The sequence below is a fragment of the Larimichthys crocea genome, chromosome XXII (genome assembly GCF_000972845.2).
Source record: "Larimichthys crocea isolate SSNF chromosome XXII, L_crocea_2.0, whole genome shotgun sequence".
NCBI lineage: Eukaryota > Metazoa > Chordata > Actinopteri > Sciaenidae > Larimichthys > Larimichthys crocea.
In genome coordinates, this window is record NC_040032.1 from 8,231,639 (window position 1) to 8,251,817 (window position 20,179).

The window sequence follows — 20,179 nt, forward strand, 5'->3', positions numbered from 1 at the left end:
AGGAACAGCACGTAATCACAGTAGCATCAGTTTAACAATCACTGTAACATCACTTTTACTTCACTGTAACATTACAGTACATTAACACAGTAACTTACAGTAACGTCACGTAACTTCACTGTAACTTCACTGTAGCTTCACAGTAACTTCACTGTAACATCACTGTAACATCACTGTAACATTACAGTAACATCACTGTAACTTCACTGTAACATCACTGTAACTTCACTGTAACATCACTGTAACATCACTGTAACATCACAGTAGCATCACTGTAGCATCACTGTAGCATCACTGTAACTTCACTGTAACTTCACTGTTAACTTCACGGTAACTCATGTAACATCACTGTAACATCACTGTAACTTCACAGTAACATCACTGTAACATCACTGTAACATTACAGTAACATCACTGTAACTCACTGTAACTCACTGTAACTTCAACTGTAACATCATTAACTTCACGTAACTTCACTGTAACATCACTTTAACTTCCACTTAACTTCACTGTAACATACTAACCACTGTAACTTCACTGTAACATCACTTTAACTTCACGGTAACATCACTTAACATCACTGTAACATCACTGTAACTCACGGTAACATCACTGTCTTCACTGTAACTTCACTGTAACTTCACTGTAACATCACTTACTTCACAGTAACTTCACTTAACATACTTGAACTCACTGTAACTCACTGTAACATCACGGAACATCACTGTAACATCACAACTTCACTGTAACTTCACTGTAACATCCACTTTAACTTCACTGTAACTAATCACTGTAGCATTCACGTAACTTCACTGTAAAATCACTGTAAATCACAGTAACTGTCACTGTAACATCACGTTAACTTCACATGTAACTTCACTGTAACACATGTAACTTCATGTAAACTTACAGCTGTAACGATCACTGTAACATCACTGTAACTTCACTGTAACTTCACTGTAACATCACTTTAACATCACTGTAACATTACAGTAACATCACTGTAACATTACCAGTAACATCACTGTAACTTCACTGTAACTTCACTGTAACATCACTTTAACATCACTTGTAACATTTACCGTAACATCCACGGTAACATCACTTTTTACTTCACTGTAACCATTCACTTTAATATTCACTGTAACATTACAGTGTAACATCACTTTAACACAATGTAACACTGTAACCCAGTAACATCACGGTAAAACATCACTGTAACGTCACTGTAACTCACTGTAACTTACTGTAACATCAATTAACTTTACACAGTAACTCACTGTAAAAAACATCACTTAACATCACTGTAACTTCAATGTAACGTCACTGTAACATCACTTTAACAGGAACACACGTAATCACAGTAGCATCAGTTTAACATCACTGTAACATCACTTTTACTTCACTGTAAAACAGTACATTAACACATGTAACATTACAGTAAACGTCACTGTAACTTCACTGTAACTTCACTGTAACTTCACAGTAACTTCACTGTAACATCACTTTAACTTCACTGTAACATTACAGTAACATCACTGTAACTTCACTGTAACATCACTGTAACTCACTGTAACCATCACATGTAACATCACTGTAACATCACAGTAGTCATCACTGTAGCATCACTGAGCATCACTGTAACTTCACTGTAACTTCACTGTAACTTCACGAATCATGTAACATCACTGTAACATCACTGTAACTTCACAGTAACATCACTGTAACATCACTGTAACATTACAGTAACATCACTGTAACTTCACTGTAACTCACTGTAACTTCAACTGTAACATCATTAAACTTCACGTAACTTCACTGTAACATCACTTTAACTTCCACTTAACTTCACTGTAACATCACTGTAACTTCACTGTAACTTCACTGTAACATCACTTTAACTTCACGTGTAACATCACTTACATCACTGTAACATCACTGTAACTCACGGTAACATCACTTCTTCACTGTAACTTCACTGTAACTTCACTGTAACATCACTTAAACTTCACAGTAACTTCACTTAACATCAACTTGTAACTCACTGTAACTTCACTGTAACATCACGAACATCACTGTAACATCACGAACTTCACTGTAACTTCACTGTAACATCCACATTAACTTCACTGTAACACATCACTGTACTTCACGTAACTTCACTGTAAATCACTGTAATCACAGTAACTTCACTGTAACATCACTTTAACTTCACTGTAACTTCACTGTAACATCACTGTAACTTCAATGTAACTTCACTGTAACATCACTGTAACATCACTGTAACTTCACTGTAACTTCACTGTAACATCACTTTAACATCACTGTAACATTACAGTAACATCACTGTAACTTCACTGTAACATCACTGTAACTTCACTGTAACTTCACTGTAACATCACTTTAACATCACTGTAACATTACGTACATCCACTGGTAACATCACTTTTACTTCACTGTAACCATCACTTTAATATTCACTGTAACATTACAGTGTAACATCACTTTAACAAACTGTAACATTACTGTAACATCACGGTAAAACATCACTGTAACGTCACTGTAACTCACTGTAACTTCACTGTAACATCAATTTAACTTTCACAGTAACTGTCACTGTAACATCACTTAACATCACTGTAACTTCAATGTAACGTCACTGTAACATCACTTTAACGTTAAAGTTACAGTTAAAGTGATGTTACATGTGACGTTACATTGAAGTTACAGTGATGTTAAGTGATGTTTCTTACAGTGACAGTTACTGTGAAGTTAATGATGTTACAGTGAAGTTACAGTGAGTTACAGTGAGTTACAGTGATGTTTTACCGTGATGTTATCGTAATGTTACAGTTTGTTAAAGTGATGTTACTGTAATGTTACAGTGAAATTAAAGTGATGTTACAGTGAAGTAAAAGTGATGTTACAGTGATGTTACTGTAATGTTACAGTGATGTTAAAGTGATGTTACAGTGAAGTTACAGTGAAGTTACAGTGATGTTACAGTAATGTTACAGTGATGTTACTGTAATGTTACAGTGATGTTAAAGTGATGTTACAGTGAAGTTACAGTGAAGTTACAGTGATGTTACAGTGATGTTACAGTGAAGTTACATTGAAGTTACAGTGATGTTACAGTGAAGTTACAGTGAAGTTAACGTGATGTTACAGTGAGTTACTGTGATTACAGTGATGTTTACAGTGAAGTTACGTGAAGTACAGTGATTGTTACAGTGAAGTTAAAGTGGATGTTACAGTGAAGTTACAGTGAAGTTGTGATGTTACAGTGAGTTCAGTGATGTTACAGTGAAGTTACAGTGAAGTTAAAGTGATGTTACAGTGAAGTTACTGTGAAGTTAAAGTGATGTTACAGTGAAGTTACAGTGAAGTTACAGTGAGAAGTGATGTTACCGTGAGTTACAGTGATGTTACAGTGATGTTACAGTGATGTTACAGTGAAGTTAAAGTGATGTTACAGTGAAGTTACAGTGAAGTTACAGTGATGTTACAGTGAAGTTAAAGTGGAAGTTAAAGTGAGTTACAGTGAAGTTACGTGAAGTTTAAGTGATGTTACAGTTGAAGTTACAGTGAGTTACAGTGAAGTTACAGTGATGTTACTGTAATGTTACAGTGATGTTACAGTGATGTTACTGTGAAGTTACAGTGATGTTACAGTGATGTTACATGAGTTACGTGAAGTTAACAGTGAAGTTACAGTGAAGTTACAGTGATGCTACAGTGATGCTACAGTGATGCTACTGTGATGTTACAGTGATGTTACAGTGATGTTACAGTGATGTTACAGTGAATGTTACAGTGAAGTTACAGTGATGTTACTGTAATGTTACAGTGATGTTAAAGTGATGTTACAGTGAAGTTACTGTGAAGTTACAGTGAAGTTACAGTGAAGTTACAGTGACGTTTACTGTAATGTTACATGTGTTAATGTACTGTTTTACAGTGAAGTAAAAGTGATGTTACAGTGATGTTAAACTGATGCTACTGTGATTACAGTGTGTTCCTCGGTAGAAGGACACCAGCAGTCTTTGTGTGATGTTATTCTTCCTGAGTATTCTCAGGAAGTACATTCTTTAGTAGCTCAGAGGTGTTCACGCTCCAGGAAAGACTGTCCTGTATGTGGACTCCCAGGTAGCAGAAGTCTGCCACCCTCTCCACACTGTCCCCGTTGATGAGCAGCGGTGGGACCACAGTCTTCTTCCTCCTGTAGTCTATTATGAGTTCTTTTGTCTTTGCAGTATTGAGAATGAGGTTGTTGGCTGTGCTCCAAGCCAACAGCCGCTCCACCTCTTCTCTATAGGCGGACTCATCCCCCCCGGAGATGAGCCCCACCACTGTGGTGTCGTCTGCAAACTTCACAATGGTGTTGCTGTGATGGACAGGGGTGCAGTCATGTGTGTAGAGGGAGTAAAGCAGGGGACTCAACACACAGCCCTGGGGGGAGCCAGTGCTGAGGCTAAGGGCCGTGGATGTATGGTGACCCACTCTGACTCTCTGTCTGCGTCCAGAGAGAAAGCTGCTGATCCACCTGCATGTGGCCTAGGGGAGCCCGAGGTCCCTCAGCTTGACCGCCAGCTTGTGTGACAGGATGGTGTTGAATGCTGAGCTGTAATCCACGAAGAGCATCCGCACATAGCTCCCCTGCTGCTCCAGGTGTGAAAGTGCAGCATGGAGTGCTGTTGCCACTGCGTCTCCCGTGGATCTGTTCGCTCTGTAGGCAAACTGGTTGGAATCATGGCTGGGGGGCAGGGCTGCTGTGATGTGACTGCGAACCAGTTTCTCAAAGCACTTCATGACCACTGGAGTGAGTGCCACTGGTCTGTAGTCGTTGAGGCTGGTGATGTGTGGCTTTTTGGGCAGGGGGACTATGGTGGAGGACTTCAGGCAGGGTGGAACAGAGGACTGGGCCAGGGATTGGTTAAAGATCCTTGTGAAGACTCCAGTCAGCTGGTCTGCACACTCCCTCAGCACCCGTCCTGGGACGCCATCCGGACCAGCCGCCTTCCTTGGATTCACCGCCCGCAGGGTGCGCCTCACTTCCTGTTCCTCAAGAGTGAGGGTTGTGCTGCTGTGGGCTGTGTGGTGTAGCTGTGCTGCATCTGGTGCTGTGACATCGAACCGAGCAAAGAAGACGTTCAGCTCCTCTGCCAACGCAAGGTCACCATCAGCAGCTCCACGGTTGGTCTTGTAGTTGGTGAGCTGCTGGACGCCCTGCCACACCTGCCGGCTGTTGTTACTGTCCAGGTGGTTCTCGATCCTCCTCCTGTAGTCTGCTTTGGCCTCTTTAATGCCTCTCTTCAGGTTGGCTCGGGCTGTGCTGTAGAGGTCCCGGTTGCCGGACCTGAAGGTCGTGTTCCTCTCCCTCAGTAGCTTCTTGACCTCCCGGGTCATCCAGGGCTTCTGGTTGGGGTAGACCCGGCTGTGTTTGACCACTGTGACAGTGTCTATGCAGTTCTTGATATAGCACAGTACACTGTCCGTGAACAATTCCAGGTTCTGATGTTCAAAAACCTCCCAGTTGGTCGTAGCAAAGCAGTCCTGTAGCTGCTGGGAGGCCCCCTCTGGCCATATGGTAACAGTCTTAGTGATGTTGGGGGCAGATTTCTTGAGGGGGGCATATGCAGGGATTAAAAGCAAGGACAGGTGGTCGGACTGACCCAGGTTTGGTAGTGGTCTGGCCCTGAAGCCCTGTTTGATGTTCGAGTACACCTTGTCCAGAGTGTTGTCTCCCCTAGTAGCACACTTAACATGCTGGTGGAAACTGGGGAGTGCTGCTTTTAAATCCACATGATTGTAATCCCCTGCTAGAATCTGCACAGCGTCCGGGTACATGCTCTGCTTGTTGCTAATGTTTGTATGCAAAAGTCCGATAGCTGAGTTAGCACTAGCGTCCGGTGGGATATACACAGCTGTTATTAGAACTACAGTGAACTCTCTCGGAAGGTAAATGGGCCTGCATTTAACAGTCAGGTATTCCACGTCTGGTGAACAGTGACTCTCCATGATCACTGTGTCGGTACACCAGCTGTTGACGTACACACAGAGCCCCCTTCCTCTGGTCTTACCGGAGGTCACTGTACGATCATGTCGCTGTGTAGTGTAGCCTGATAGCTCAATAGCAGAGTCCGGGATGGTGTGTTGGAGCCAGGTCTCAGTGATGACCAGAATGCATACATCCTTGACGTAGTTGTTCACCTCCGTCTGTAGCCTCAGCTCATCCATCTTGTTCGCCAGAGATCTGGTATTCGAGAGGTATACGCTGGGGAGCGGTGGTATCAGTGGCCGCCTCCGTAGCCTAGCTAGCGGGCCTCGCTTTTGCTTCCTCTCTCTACGCCGCCTCGGCCTCCTCCCCAGTGGGATGGTGATCCACGGAGAGCCGGGACTCCTCTCCGCTATTTCCGCCGGGATTTTGTGCAGGCGGGGAAACTCGTTGGTTACACTCCCCCCATGGCTTATTCCGATACTGAGTAGTTTATTTCGGCTGTAGATCTTATTCGCCCAACACGATGAGAACAAAACAAGACAGCATCTGTTCAGTCCACGGATATTGTCCGATTTTAGTGACATGTCAGGCTGCCTGTCCATGCAGGCTTCTAGGACTGAAAGAATTAGCAAGTAGTAACTTTCAGAATCACTTTATTGGCCAGGTGTGTGTACACACAAGGAATCTGACTCTGTTTACATGTTGCTCTCAATATATGTTTGGACAGTTAGTGTGTGTGTGTACACACACCTGGCAAATTAAGGTGGTTCTGATACTTAGTGAATGAGTACAATGTATATTTATATTTGTGCTCTCAATCATCTTTCTCATTTTTCTGTTATTGTTTTTCTTCCCTAGACTCCACCTGGCAGCCCTCCACTTCAAGAGAAGTACCAGTCTGATTCTATGGCCGAGAAATCCTCAACACCAGCCTACAGAGCTCCTGTAGGCCTAGTATCTGTAACAGCTAGAACAAAGTACTTAATGGTGTAAGGGGAATAGCTCAGCAATGTTACGTACATTACTTGCAATTAATTACATTTATCTAAGTAGCTTTTCAATAGTGAGTACATAAACACACTACGGAGTAGTTAACCAGAGTTCAAACATATAAAAATATATAAAAACACATTACATAAACATACCATTCAGAAATATCTTTTTCTCTCCTCGCTTTTTGGACTTGTTTTGTTGCCTCTTCATGCTAAGAGTCTGACTCTAGTTTAAATATATCCTTTTGCAAAGCAATGTTTTCTCCGGCAGCCACCTCTCTCCCACATAAACTCAGGCAACGTGACGACGTCACTCCTGTATGCGCTGTTGGTACGTAGGGCGGAAGAGGGGGGCGGAATGAATACTTAAGTACATTTTGCTAATAATCCTTTAGTTCTTGAACTTATAATAATTTTGAATGTAAGACTTTTACTTGAAACATTCTGACAGAGGGGTATTGCTATTTTTACTTAAGTAAAATACATTTAGTGGTGTCACAACCTCTGCAGACTATGTCGAAATTAAAACGGACCATTACTGCAGGCGAGCTACCGTTATTAAAAAGTGAAGAGGATTGTTTGGGCACGGTCAAATAATTTGCGGCTCATAAACTCTTGCAACTCTCTCTTGCACAAATGTCCGGTTATGTTTCAACAGCTGGATGTTCGTTACTCAAGTTTTAATTGTAGAAAGTCGTTAAAGCAACATTGTGTGTGACCTGTACAATACTGGTCATGATCTTATGGCTGGCTGGTGTTATCACAACAACTTTAGTTAACGATGACTTATTACAAACTTTAGCAATCAGAATAAGGCATAATCACTCATTCAGTTCCATAACACCTTAAAGTTCATAGTTCACGGTAAAGTTAGGTGTGTATTAAATATGTTTGGTGTTTCTAGATTACAAAACAGAGAAGTTGCATTTTTGATGGGTGTGATGATGGGTGTCTTTTCACAAGAAGGGAAGTGAAATGCAAAATTGTGTGATGTGATTGGAAGAGTTATGAGGAGTTTTGATTGGTTGGGGGAAGAAAGAGATGTATGTAAAGAGCACAGGTGGAAGCCTTTTCCTCAATCATCAGAGTCATGAAAGAAAGTGCTCGCTCTGTCAGGATCTCCAGGTAACACATTTCATTTCTTTGGTACTTTATTTCTGTGTCCTGTCTATGTTACTTCAGTATTTCAGCATACTGTCAGCATTTTTAAAGTTTTTAAATGTAGTGTTTAAAAAATTCACAGTTATCCCAATGATGTATTTCGGGGGTAGTCAATTATTGTTTCAGCGAGGTTTGGATTAAAATGTTCACGTTCAGGTTCCGCAGCCATCATCCATGTTTAAGTTGCATTATAATTTAGTTACATTACAATTCTTTTATATTATTGAAGCAGCTTGTCAATGTTATCAACATCTTGCACTGTGTGAAGTCAAATGACTCAAATCAAACAACGAAAGCTCTGTTATTTTACCATTTCAATTCTTCTGAATCATCTTGTCACATTCAAAATTATTATCGCTCCTCCACAATCTAATATGATTCATTTCCAACAGAATAAGAAGTCTATAATTTTTTCTGTCTGTTCTAACCAGAATCGATGAATCTCTGTGTTTTCCTCGTTGTGCCTCCTCCTGGTGTGCTACAGTGGTGGAAAACCTCGTAAGTATGATCTGGTGTATGCTGACATCGTCTCATGATTTCTTCCTATGTGTAATCTGTACACCATGTGTTAAAATCATTACGAAACACAGTGACATGGATGTAGGTCTGAGTTTGTGGTGGAAAGTACTTTCTGCCAGCTTAGTTGTATTGTGTTGAGTGTTATCATTTGAAACATGATATCAGCTGAATATTTCACAAATACCGTTACAGCTGTTAAATGTATTATCACTTTGTCATTCACAGAAAATCTGGCTCTGCGTGGAAAAAGCGACTCAGTACGCCGACCGTTATAAGGAACGCATTTGGAGCTGCTACAATGCCATAGATGAAACCGTGACTCCAAACTTCGGCTGGATCATGCACCCACCAAGGGAAAGTCGAACCCTGTGGAGAGTGGACCTGCGGACTCCTACATCTCACCTCCATCCCATCTATAACAGCTGGAGATGCTGTCAGAAGCTCAACGGGTGGAGAATCCACATCGGCAACCTCTTTGGACAACAATGGTTTGCATAACCCATTGTGGTAAAAAAAAAAGCATTTTCTCATAGTCATCATCCTCATCTCCCCTCTGCCCCTGTTTAGCCCCGGGTTGCTCCTTTGTCATCCCGGGGCTGACGTCAGTTTACAGCCACACTGCTGACCAAGCTAACGACAGTTAGCGTTTACAACTTATCAATTTTCCATCGACAGGGCATGTTGATCATTCAGTCGTGAACGTTATTCCCGTTTCATTCAGAGGTGTGCTGGCTTTCTCTTCTTTAGGGTTGGTCAAATTGTTTTGACCTTCATGGCCAGCCCAACCTGTCCCCAGGACCTCACTCCTTCATGTGGAGGGACGTTAGTGACTTTGGTTCTACCTGGTTTAGCTAAGACTCACATCTGTGGAAGTGGGCATCTTCGGGTACCGTATGCCTCAAACTGGTGAGAACTTGAGCTTTTACATAATAATAAATGTGAAAACACTATGCAGAAGAAAAGTCTCACTTATCTAAAGGCAAGACTATAGATAGAACAAAGAACAATTACATGACATGATAAGAATCGTATTATGAACGGGTGGTTAATCCTGCCGTCTTATAAGAGTCATAGGAGGAATTAATAAAACCTACCAACTATGTATATGGTTTGTTGCATTTAAACCTCAAAGATGGTCCAGTGTCAAGGCTGATTTTGTAGGTTTCATCGTCAGGAGAGAGAGAACTAGGCCCTCTCGAAGGAAACCGCCACCTCACGCCATCGATGGGAATGATACCGCAAGTGAACACGGGCCCCTGAGTTTCTGAGTCTGTGTTGAGCGTGGGGTGGACGGCTCGCGTCTGGATTACGCTTGTCTTGTGAATATGATGTGTGACTTAGTGGCACAATGTGTGTCGCACAAAGTCACATCTGCATTACAATGAAACATTAACATTGAATTAATCGGCATGCAAACAAAAAGTTTTACTGTCCTTTTCATGTAAGCTGATTGGTCTAGATTTTATTGTTCTCACCAATTTCTTTGCAAAAGCCAGCGGACCGTCGGAGTAGTAGTAGTCTAGTACGGGTTAGAGAAGTCTTGATATGACGTCTACTGGGCGCAGTGTTCAACATGTAAAAGGAAACAGAGAGTCAGTAGAGGAGGGTGAGAAAGCAGCAAAAAGGACCAGGAAGTCAGCAGAGAAAGTGGAAACAGGCGTCAACTAAATACGGCGCTTGACAACAATAGACAGTCAGTAGGGTCGTCGTGGGTTAAATCAGGTCTGTTGGTTGTGTCGTGTGTGATCGATGACCACCCTCATGGGCACCATGTCGCATCGCGGGGGGTGCCAGATATCTAGGACTAACGAACTAGCAAGCAATGGCTCAGACGTAGCAGCTGGGGTCAGTGGAAAACAACAAAAAAAACGTTTGGAAGCTTCAGAGTCAAATGGTCTCTTGTGTTTTGAATTTTTAAACCACCTGTCCGTACCACATTTTTACCACTAGTGTCGCGTTTACGATCCATGTTCATTTACACAGTACACCACACCTGACCGATCCACAATCAGGCGCACTGTACCGCTAAGGGACACGATTACTATTGTACTATTGCCTTTTCATCCTAACAATATGCAACAAACGTTAATAATTTACTGCTTGTGTTCCGCCTTAGGATTTAAAGTCTGTCCGCTCTGTAGCTGATGAGAGATGATCTTCTAGGAAGCCTGTCCATAGCCACGTGAGAGGTTATGAGGTTAGCTGACAACTCTCTCCTTTCCTGGGGTTGTCCTGTAACTACGTAGTGTAAATTGTTAAAATACAGTACATTGGATATAGAAATCGATGACCTGACATAAACAATACGTGGCACAGGTTTACGAAATGTTCAACAATTTATTTTGATTGAGTACATTGTATATTTAACGCTTTGTAATCAACTGGTTATTACAAGTTTTTATGAGATTTCTTGCAGACAGTCCTACAGTGATGTTCTCATGGACAAATTGCGCTCCAGCCACCTAGCCTGTGATGCCGGTGTTGAAGATACAGTAACCTGTCAGTTCAAGACGTAAATAATAAACTCACTATTGAGTGCCTCGGTGATTTTTGAACACCTGTCTCAGTTGTGGTAGAAGAGCAGAACATTACTACCTGAGGTTATTGTTACTGGTGGTATGGGAATAGCTTTCATGACGTTTCCTTTACTTAATGATATAAACACGGCTTTAATAGCCACGGATATATAACACCATACATCCACGCGATTGAATCATTGCCACAAATGGGCAAGTCTGTACACCATTAGTTCAAGAACTTCAATGTGCAAAAGAGCTATGAAATCACTATTACAAAAACATAAACTCCGATTTCAGAAACATCCTGTTCTCTCCTTGGTTTCTTGGACTCATTCAACAAATGACCAGTCAAACTTAAAGTCTGGTTGCCTCAAACACGCGCCTGTTCTATAGAAAATTTCACCCTCAGTACAGTTGTCACGACGGGGAATCTATAGCGAATATTGAGAGATATATAGAGGAGAGATGGCTATATATATATCTCTATATATAGAGAGATGAGAGAAAGATCTAGAGAGATAGGGATAGCGAGAAGAGAGCGATTGGCGAGAGAGAGCGGAGAGATAGAGTAGAGATAAGAGAAGAGATAGAGATAGAGATAGAGAGAGAGAGAGAGAGAGAGAGAGGAGTTTTCGGTAAGGGGGAGATGTGTGCTCTCTACCACCCCTCCGTGCCTGGCTGGCATAATCCCCGGTGGGTCCCCCCGGCAGTGTAATCTATGGCAGCCATCAACTAAGGGGAGAACTGGAGCCAGCCCTAACTATAGCTTTATCCAAAAAGAAAAAAAAAGAAAGTCTTAAGTCTATCTTAAAGGTGTTGACCTGTCTGCCTCCGAACCCAGAAAGGTAGTTTGTGCCACAGCAGAGCTAGCCTGATAGCTGAAAGCTCGGTCCCAATCTACTTTTGGAAACTATAGGAACCACAAGGACCGCGTCCTGAGAGCGCCGTGTTTCTAGAGGGTAATTAAGGTGATTATGAGCTCTTTTAGATTAAAGCATGGTGCCTTGAACCATGAACGGCTTTGTAAGTAAGGAGAAGACATTTTAAATTCTATTTCTAGATTTAATAGGTAGCCAATGCAGGAGAGCCAAAAAGGGAGAGATGTGATCTCTGATCTTGGTGTCCTGTAGGAAACACGTGCAGCAGCAATTCTGGAATTAACTGCAACGTTCTAGAGGACTATTGGAGAGCCTGGATAACAAAGAGTTACAATGTCCAGCCTGAAGTAACAAATGCGTGGGACTAAGTTTTCTGCGTTGGTGCATCCCCTGAGACGACAATGCGTCTGATTTTGAAGCGCGATGATTTCGTACGTGAAGAATTGCAGTCCCTCGAATTGTGTTTATTGTGGACGTAAAGGACAAAGCCTGATCAAAAACAACTCCAAGATTCTTTACAGTGGGCTGGAGGGTGGGGGGGGGGGGTGGGTGGACCAGGGTGATCCCATCTAACAGTACTAAGTCTCTAGAAAGAAGTTTCTTCTGAGTGTGTTGGGTCCCCAATTAAAAGAACTTCAGGTTTTGTTGATTTACATCAAAAATTGTAGGTCACTCCAAACTTTTTATATCCTTAAAGCATGCCTTGGATTTTAGTTAATTGATTGGTTTGCAGCTCTCCTGTAACTTCACTGTAAACTTCCACTGTAACTTCACCGTAACATCACTGTAACCTCACTGTTAACATTACAGTACATCACTGAACTTCACTGTAAACTTCACGTTAACTTCACGTAACTTCACTGTAACAGCCACTTTAACTTCACAGTACTTCACTGTAAAATCACTTTCACTTAACTGTATATTCACTGTAACATCACTGTAACTTCAATGTAACTTCACTGTAACTACTTAACTCACTGTAACATCACTGTAACATCACTGTAACATCACTGTAACTTCACCTGTTAACTTCACTGTAACTTCACTGTAATCAATTTTAACTTACGTAACTTCACTGTAACATCACTTTAACTTCACGTAACATCACTGTAACATCACTGTCACATCACTGTAACTTCACTGTAATACTTCACTGTAATTCACTGTAAAATCACTCTTAAACGTCACTGTCACATCACTGTAACTTCACTGTAACTCACTGTAAACATCACTTAAACTTCACAGTAAACTTCACTGTAACATCACTTTAACTTAACATCACACTGTAACTTCAACTGTAATAACTTCACTGTAACTTAACTGTAACTCACTGAAACATCACTGTAACATCACGTAAACTTTCCACTGAAACTTTTAACTGAAAATTCACTTTAACATTCACTGTACATACCGTAACATCCGTTTTTTTATAACACTACACTGTACATCATGTAACTTCATCATTCCACTGTCACATATTTAACACACTGTACATACATGTAAACATCACCTGAACATCACTTTTACTTCACTGTAACAGCACTTTAATTTCACTGTAACTTACAGTAACATCACTTTAACATCACTTGTAACATTACAGTAACATCACTGTAACATCACTGGAACTTCACTGTAACATCACTGTAACTTCACACGTAACTTTCACTTTAACTTCACAGTCCTTTCCTCTGTAACTCACTGTAACATCACTTTACATACATCCACTGTAACATTCTCAGTAACATCACTGTAAACAATCACTGTAACTTCACGGTAAACATCACTTTAAACTTCACGTAAACATCACTGTAACATACCTGTAACTAGTACGTGTAACATAATTATACTTCACAGTAACTTCACTGAACATCACTTTAACACATCGAACTGACAATGTAACTCACTGTAACATTACTGTAAACATACAGTAACTCACGTAAACATCACTGTAACATCACGTATACTTACTGTAACTTTTCAACTGTAACTTCACTTTAACTTCACTGTAACATCACTGTACATTCACTGTAACTTCACTGTAACATCACTTTAACTTCACTGTAACATCACTGGAAACATCACTGTAAAACTTCACTGTAACACTCACTTTAACTTCACTGTAACTACAGTAACTCACTGTAATTACAGTAACATCACTAGTAACTTCACTTTAACTTCACTGTAATACTTTACTCACTGTAAATAACAGTAACATCACTGTAACATTCACTGTAAATCACAGTTACAATTCACAGTAATTCACTCACTGTAACTTCCCAGTAACTTCATGTAACATCACTTAACGTAACTGTTAACAGATCACTTTAACATTCACTGTAAATCACTGTCACTTACATCACTGTTAACTGCCACTAGTAATCACCTTTAACTTCACTGGTAACACACTGTAAAATCACTTTGTAACATCACTGTAACTTCACTTTAACTTCACTGTAACATTACAGTAACATCACTTTAACATCACTGTAACATTACAGTAACATCACTAACTCACTGTAAAATCACTGAACTTCAACGTACACTCACTGTAACTGCTTACGTAACTTCACCTGTAACTTCACAGTAACGTTCACTGTAACATCACTGTTAACTTCACTGTAAACTCTACAGTAACTTCCAGTTAACATCACAGTACTTCACTGTAACTTCACTGTAAACTTCACTGTAACATTCACTTAACTTATGTAACATCACTTAATTCACTGTAACACACTGTAACATCACTGTAAACATCACAGTAATTTCACAGTAATTTCACAGTAACATTCCAGTAACATCACTGTAACTCACAGTAACTCACTGTAAATCACTTTTTACTAACGTCAACATCACTTTAACTTCACTGTAACATCATTAAATCACTGTAAACACAACTGTAACATGCACTGTAACATTCTACTGGTAACATCACGTGTACTTCACTGTAAAAAAAAATCACTGTAACTCACTGTAAACATCACTGTAAACTTTACTGTAACATCACTAACGTTCACTGTAACATCACTGTTAACATTCACTGTCACTCACGTAACTATCACGTAACTTCAGAACACGTACTGACTAACCACTGAACTGCACTGAACTCACGGTAACCACTAACTCATGTACATACTATCATCACTGTAACATCACTTGAACGTCACTGTAACTCACTTAAATCACGTAAACATCTACTGTAACATTATCAGTAACATCACGGTAAACAACATCACTGTGTAACGTTCACTGGAACATTCACTTTAACATCACTGTAACATTACAGTAACATCACGGAACAGTGTCACACTGTAACATGTAACAGTCCTAAAACATCACTGTAAGTTACACTGATACAGCACTGTAACATCACTGTAAACACTGTAACTTCACGTAACTCACTTTACAACGTAACTCCTGTAACATCACTGTAACATCACTGTAACAGCCTCGTAACAAACTTTAAAACATCACTGTAACAGTCACTGTAACTTCACTGTTCTAAACTTCACTGTAAACCTAGTTCACGTGAACAGCACTGTACATACAGTAACATCACTGTAACATACGACTTCACTGTAACATCACTTTAACATCACTGTAACATTACAGTAAACATCACTTACTCACGTAACTTACAGTAACATCACTGTAACTTCACTGTAACATCCACTGTAACTTCACTAGTAACATCACTGTAACGATCACTGTACTTCACGTAACATCACTTTAACATCACTGTAACAGTTACAGGTACTTTAACATCACTGTAACATTACACTGTAACATCACGGTAACATAGCAGTAACAGCTCACTGTAATCACTGCACTCACTGTAACTTCACTTGTAACATTCACCTGTAACACATTACATGTAACATCACTGTAACTTCACTGTAATCATCACTGTAACTTCACTGTAACTTCACTGTAACTTCACGTTAACTTCAACGTAACTCACTGTACAGTACAATGTAAATCCACTGTAACATGTACCGTAAATCACTGTAACATCACTGTAACTGCACTGTAACTTAACTCGTAAACTTCACTGTCATCACTGTAACTTCACTGTAACTTCCACAGTAACTTCACTGTAACTCACTTTAACGTCACTCAGAATGTAACTTCACTGTAACTTCACTGTAACTTTCTTTAACATCATTTTTTTTTTCTAACATTACAGTAAACTCACTGAACATTACGTAACATCACTGTAACATCACTGTAACATTACAGTAACATCACTGTAACATTACAGTAACATCACTCTAACTTCACTGTAACTTCACTGTAACATCACTTTAACATCACTGTAACATTACAGTAACATCACTGTAACATTACAGTAACATGACTGTAACTTCACTGCAACATTACAGTAACATAACTTTAACATCACTGTAACATCACTGTAACATCACTGTAACATCACTGTAACTTCACTGTAACTTCACTGTAACATCACAGTAACTTCACAGTAACTTCACTGTAACATCACTGTAACTTCACTGTAACATCACTGTAACTTCACTGTAACATCACTTTAACATCACTGTAACATTACAGTAACATCACTGTAACATTACAGTAACATGACTGTAACTTCACAGTAACATCACTGTAACATCACTGTAACTTCACTGTAACATCACTGTAACATCACTGTAACATCACTGTAACTTCACTGTAACTTCACAGTAACATCACAGTAACTTCACAGTAACATCACAGTAACTTCACTGTAACTTCACTGTAACGTCACAGTAACTTCACTGTAACGTCACTGTAACATCACTGTAACATCACTGTAACTTCACAGTAACATCACAGTAACTTCACAGTAACTTCACTGTAACATCACTGTAACTTCACTGTAACATCACAGTAACTTCACAGTAACATCACAGTAACTTCACAGTAACTTCACTGTAACTTCACTGTAACTGAGCCGCCATGACACGACCACAGAAGAACAGATCGAGCAGACAGGACAGACTTCATGAGACAGACCAAATATTATAATATAGTGTTTGACTTCAAGTGTGAGTTTAAATCAAAAGGCTTCAAAATAAGATCATATAAGTCAGTATGTGACTCAAAGCTTCAAAATAAGAGCATGTAAGTCAGTATTTGACACAAAGCTTCAAAATAAGAGCATGTAAGTCAGTATTTGACATAAAGCTTCAAAATAATAGCATATAAGTCAGTGGGTGAGTTGAGGCTTCAAAATAAGAGCACATAAGTCAGTATGTGACTCAAAGCCTCAAAATAAGAGCATATGAGTCAGTATTTGACATAAAGCTTCAAAATAAGAGCATATAAGTCAGTATTTGATATAAAGCTTCAAAATAAGAGCATATGAGTCAGTATTTGACATAAAGCTTCAAAATAAGAGCATATAAGTCAGTATGTAAGTAAAGGATTCAAAATAAGAGTGTTTACAAGTCATTAGGTGATCTGATGCTTCAAAATAAGAGCACCTTTGTGTGGTGTGTGGTTTTTAATTCAAACAGCCTCCTGAAGCTTCTGAATAAAGAACAGTGACTCTGAGTATTTACTCTGGCTGATTATTCAGTCGCCTTGATGCGTGCGTCCTCGTGGCGTTTGTCCTCCACACGCCATCTTGAAGGACGAAAACTTGTCAGGAATTCTTTCAGCGTGCTTCAAGTCAAACAATCAAACATATGGACACATGACGCAGAGTCAGAACTCATGATCACGCGTGTCCCATCTTCTGTCTGACCTCACATTCGTCTGTAACAAACTCTTCACAGATGATACATGAAGACGACACAAACTAAAATCAGCTGCAGGTCGACCTGTCATGAAGTCAACACAAACAAAGGTTTAAAAACACACACACACACACACACACACACACACACACACACACACACACACACACACACACACGTGAACACTGCATGTTGCTGCACTGAAAAATCTCACACATACACATCAGTGTTTGTTTGTACCCTCGGGGGCAGCAGGGCAATAACTGGCAGGGGCGTGTCGGGATTCAAACCTGAACATCTGCCCAGGTTGATGCACCTCCCCCGCCTCCCCCCGCCTCCCCCCGACCCCGCTCCCCCGCCCTCCCCCTCAGCCCCTCTCCAAGGTCAGAGCCAGCTCGTGGCCTTTCCCATGGGAAGACGAGTGAGTGGAGACAAACTGCCAGCAGCTGACTGCAAACAGACACCCCGGTGTGAGGAGGCCTCTGGCTTTCTGTCTGAGCCGTGCTGCGCTCGCTGCAAACTGAACACTGATTCAAACATGCAGAGGTGAATATTCCAGAATATGAAATATTGAGCTTCGACTGTTTCTTCTTTTCACAGCAACGTTGAGGAACGCCGCCGCCAGCTGTCACCTTGTTTGCACGTTTGAAAGTGAAACTCCTCAGACAAACCTTTTTAAATTTCAGAAGCAGAATAAAAACACAGATACAGCGATGGGACCATCAGGGACCATCCACAAACCCATGTAGGTCAGGACCATCACAGACACACGTGTGCAGGACCATCACGGCCATCACGGACCATCACGGACCATCCACAACACACATCACGGTACACCATCACGGACCATCACGGACCATCAACCATCCCACCAAACGCATGCACGGACCATCACGGACCATACCACACGACCATCACGGACCATCAGAGGATCAGGCACGTTGCAGTGATGGACGTGTGTTGTGATCACAGATCTTGACCTGGATGGCAGCCACACACACACACACACACCCCACACACACACACACCACACACACACAGTTACTTCATCAATGTGTCGATCAAGCTGTTCTGAAGTTACCACAATGAACATTATATAAAATATAACAACATAGCAGAGATGAATCATCACTCATCACCATCATTCATTCATTCTCTGTATCCTCCTCCTCCATGAGGAGCAGAGCTCACATGAAGTCCAGACCAGCACAGGAAGACTGTGTGGGTGTGTGTTGTGTGTGGGGGGGGGGGGGCTCAACCTGCAGTTGTGCTGGGGAAAAAGCATCCACATCTTCATCATCACATCACATCATCCTCATCATCACATGTTTGGTACACACACAGATCTACACCGGGTCTGCGGCTCCGTTCATGTTCGGCTCCAGCAGTCTGCAGCTCGGTGTGCAAACCCCGCACCGCCCGCACCGCCCGCACCGCCGGACTGGCTGACCTGGGTGCGCCTGCCGCCGCATGCACCGAAAACACCAACACACACACACCACACACCACACACACACACACAACACACACACACACACACACACACCGTGAAACCGAGGTGTGACCGAGCCCGCGGGACTCCCGAAGGACCGGGGTGTGGCCCTTTAAATCCTGTCACCTCCGCTCACGCGCTGATCCACGCACAATGCGGCCGCGCCGCGCGACCTAACGCAGCGTCCTTTTAACAACGAAGCGGGTCGGAACCGAGCCCTGAGGTCCACATCAGCCCACCTGCTTGTGTAGTATCCGTCAGGTCGTAGCTAGTCCCGGGTACTCCCTCGCTTCTCCCGTCAGGTTCAGCAGCCCCGAGCTCACGGCATCTCCAGAGCCGGTCCAGGCTGGGGCCGTGTGGTGCTGCTGCTCTGTGTGCTGGTGCTGGTACTGGTGCTGGTACTGGTTGATGCCCGGGCTCCAGTGAGGTCCGCTGGAGCAGTGATGGCTCTGCAGGCCGTGACAGCTCCCACACCCTCCCTGACCAGACGCCATTTTTCCTAAAAAAGAATTAGCCCAAAATTAAGAGCGCTCTCGCGCGTGCGCGCACGGTGGCGTACCCAGGACGGACAGCAGGGGGCGCGCCTCTGAGGCACGGCTGCTGGTGATGAGGAGGAGGAGGAGGAGCGAGGAGGAGGTGATGTGGATGTGAGCACAGTGTGGTGGCCATTTTAGGCTCTCAGCTTTCCTCCACCTGCAGGGTGGAGCAGGTCACGTGCTCCATCAATCAAAGTAAATAAATTAATAATTAATTAATCAGGTTCATTCAAAACTGATTACATATTGCAAATCCCGCGGTGACACATAATGAGAACATGTTTGCATTGGAGCCTTCATTTCCTAAAACATGCAGATGTGACGGAGCATGACGTGAGTCTGTGAT

At 41.8% G+C, this 20,179-nt stretch overlaps 1 protein-coding gene across 1 annotated transcript in view; it reads right to left on the minus strand.

Moving 5' to 3' along the window:
- Positions 1–19,966, minus strand: part of lrch2 (leucine-rich repeats and calponin homology (CH) domain containing 2) — a 36,339-nt gene extending 16,373 nt beyond the window's left edge. The window contains exons 1-2 of the mRNA XM_027273740.1: positions 19,857–19,966; positions 19,537–19,796 (exon numbers count right to left, since the gene is read on the minus strand). Of these exons, the coding sequence (XP_027129541.1) occupies positions 19,537–19,796; positions 19,857–19,966 (370 nt within the window). The remainder of the gene's footprint in view (positions 1–19,536; positions 19,797–19,856) is intronic.
- Positions 19,967–20,179: the final 213 nt, after the last annotated feature.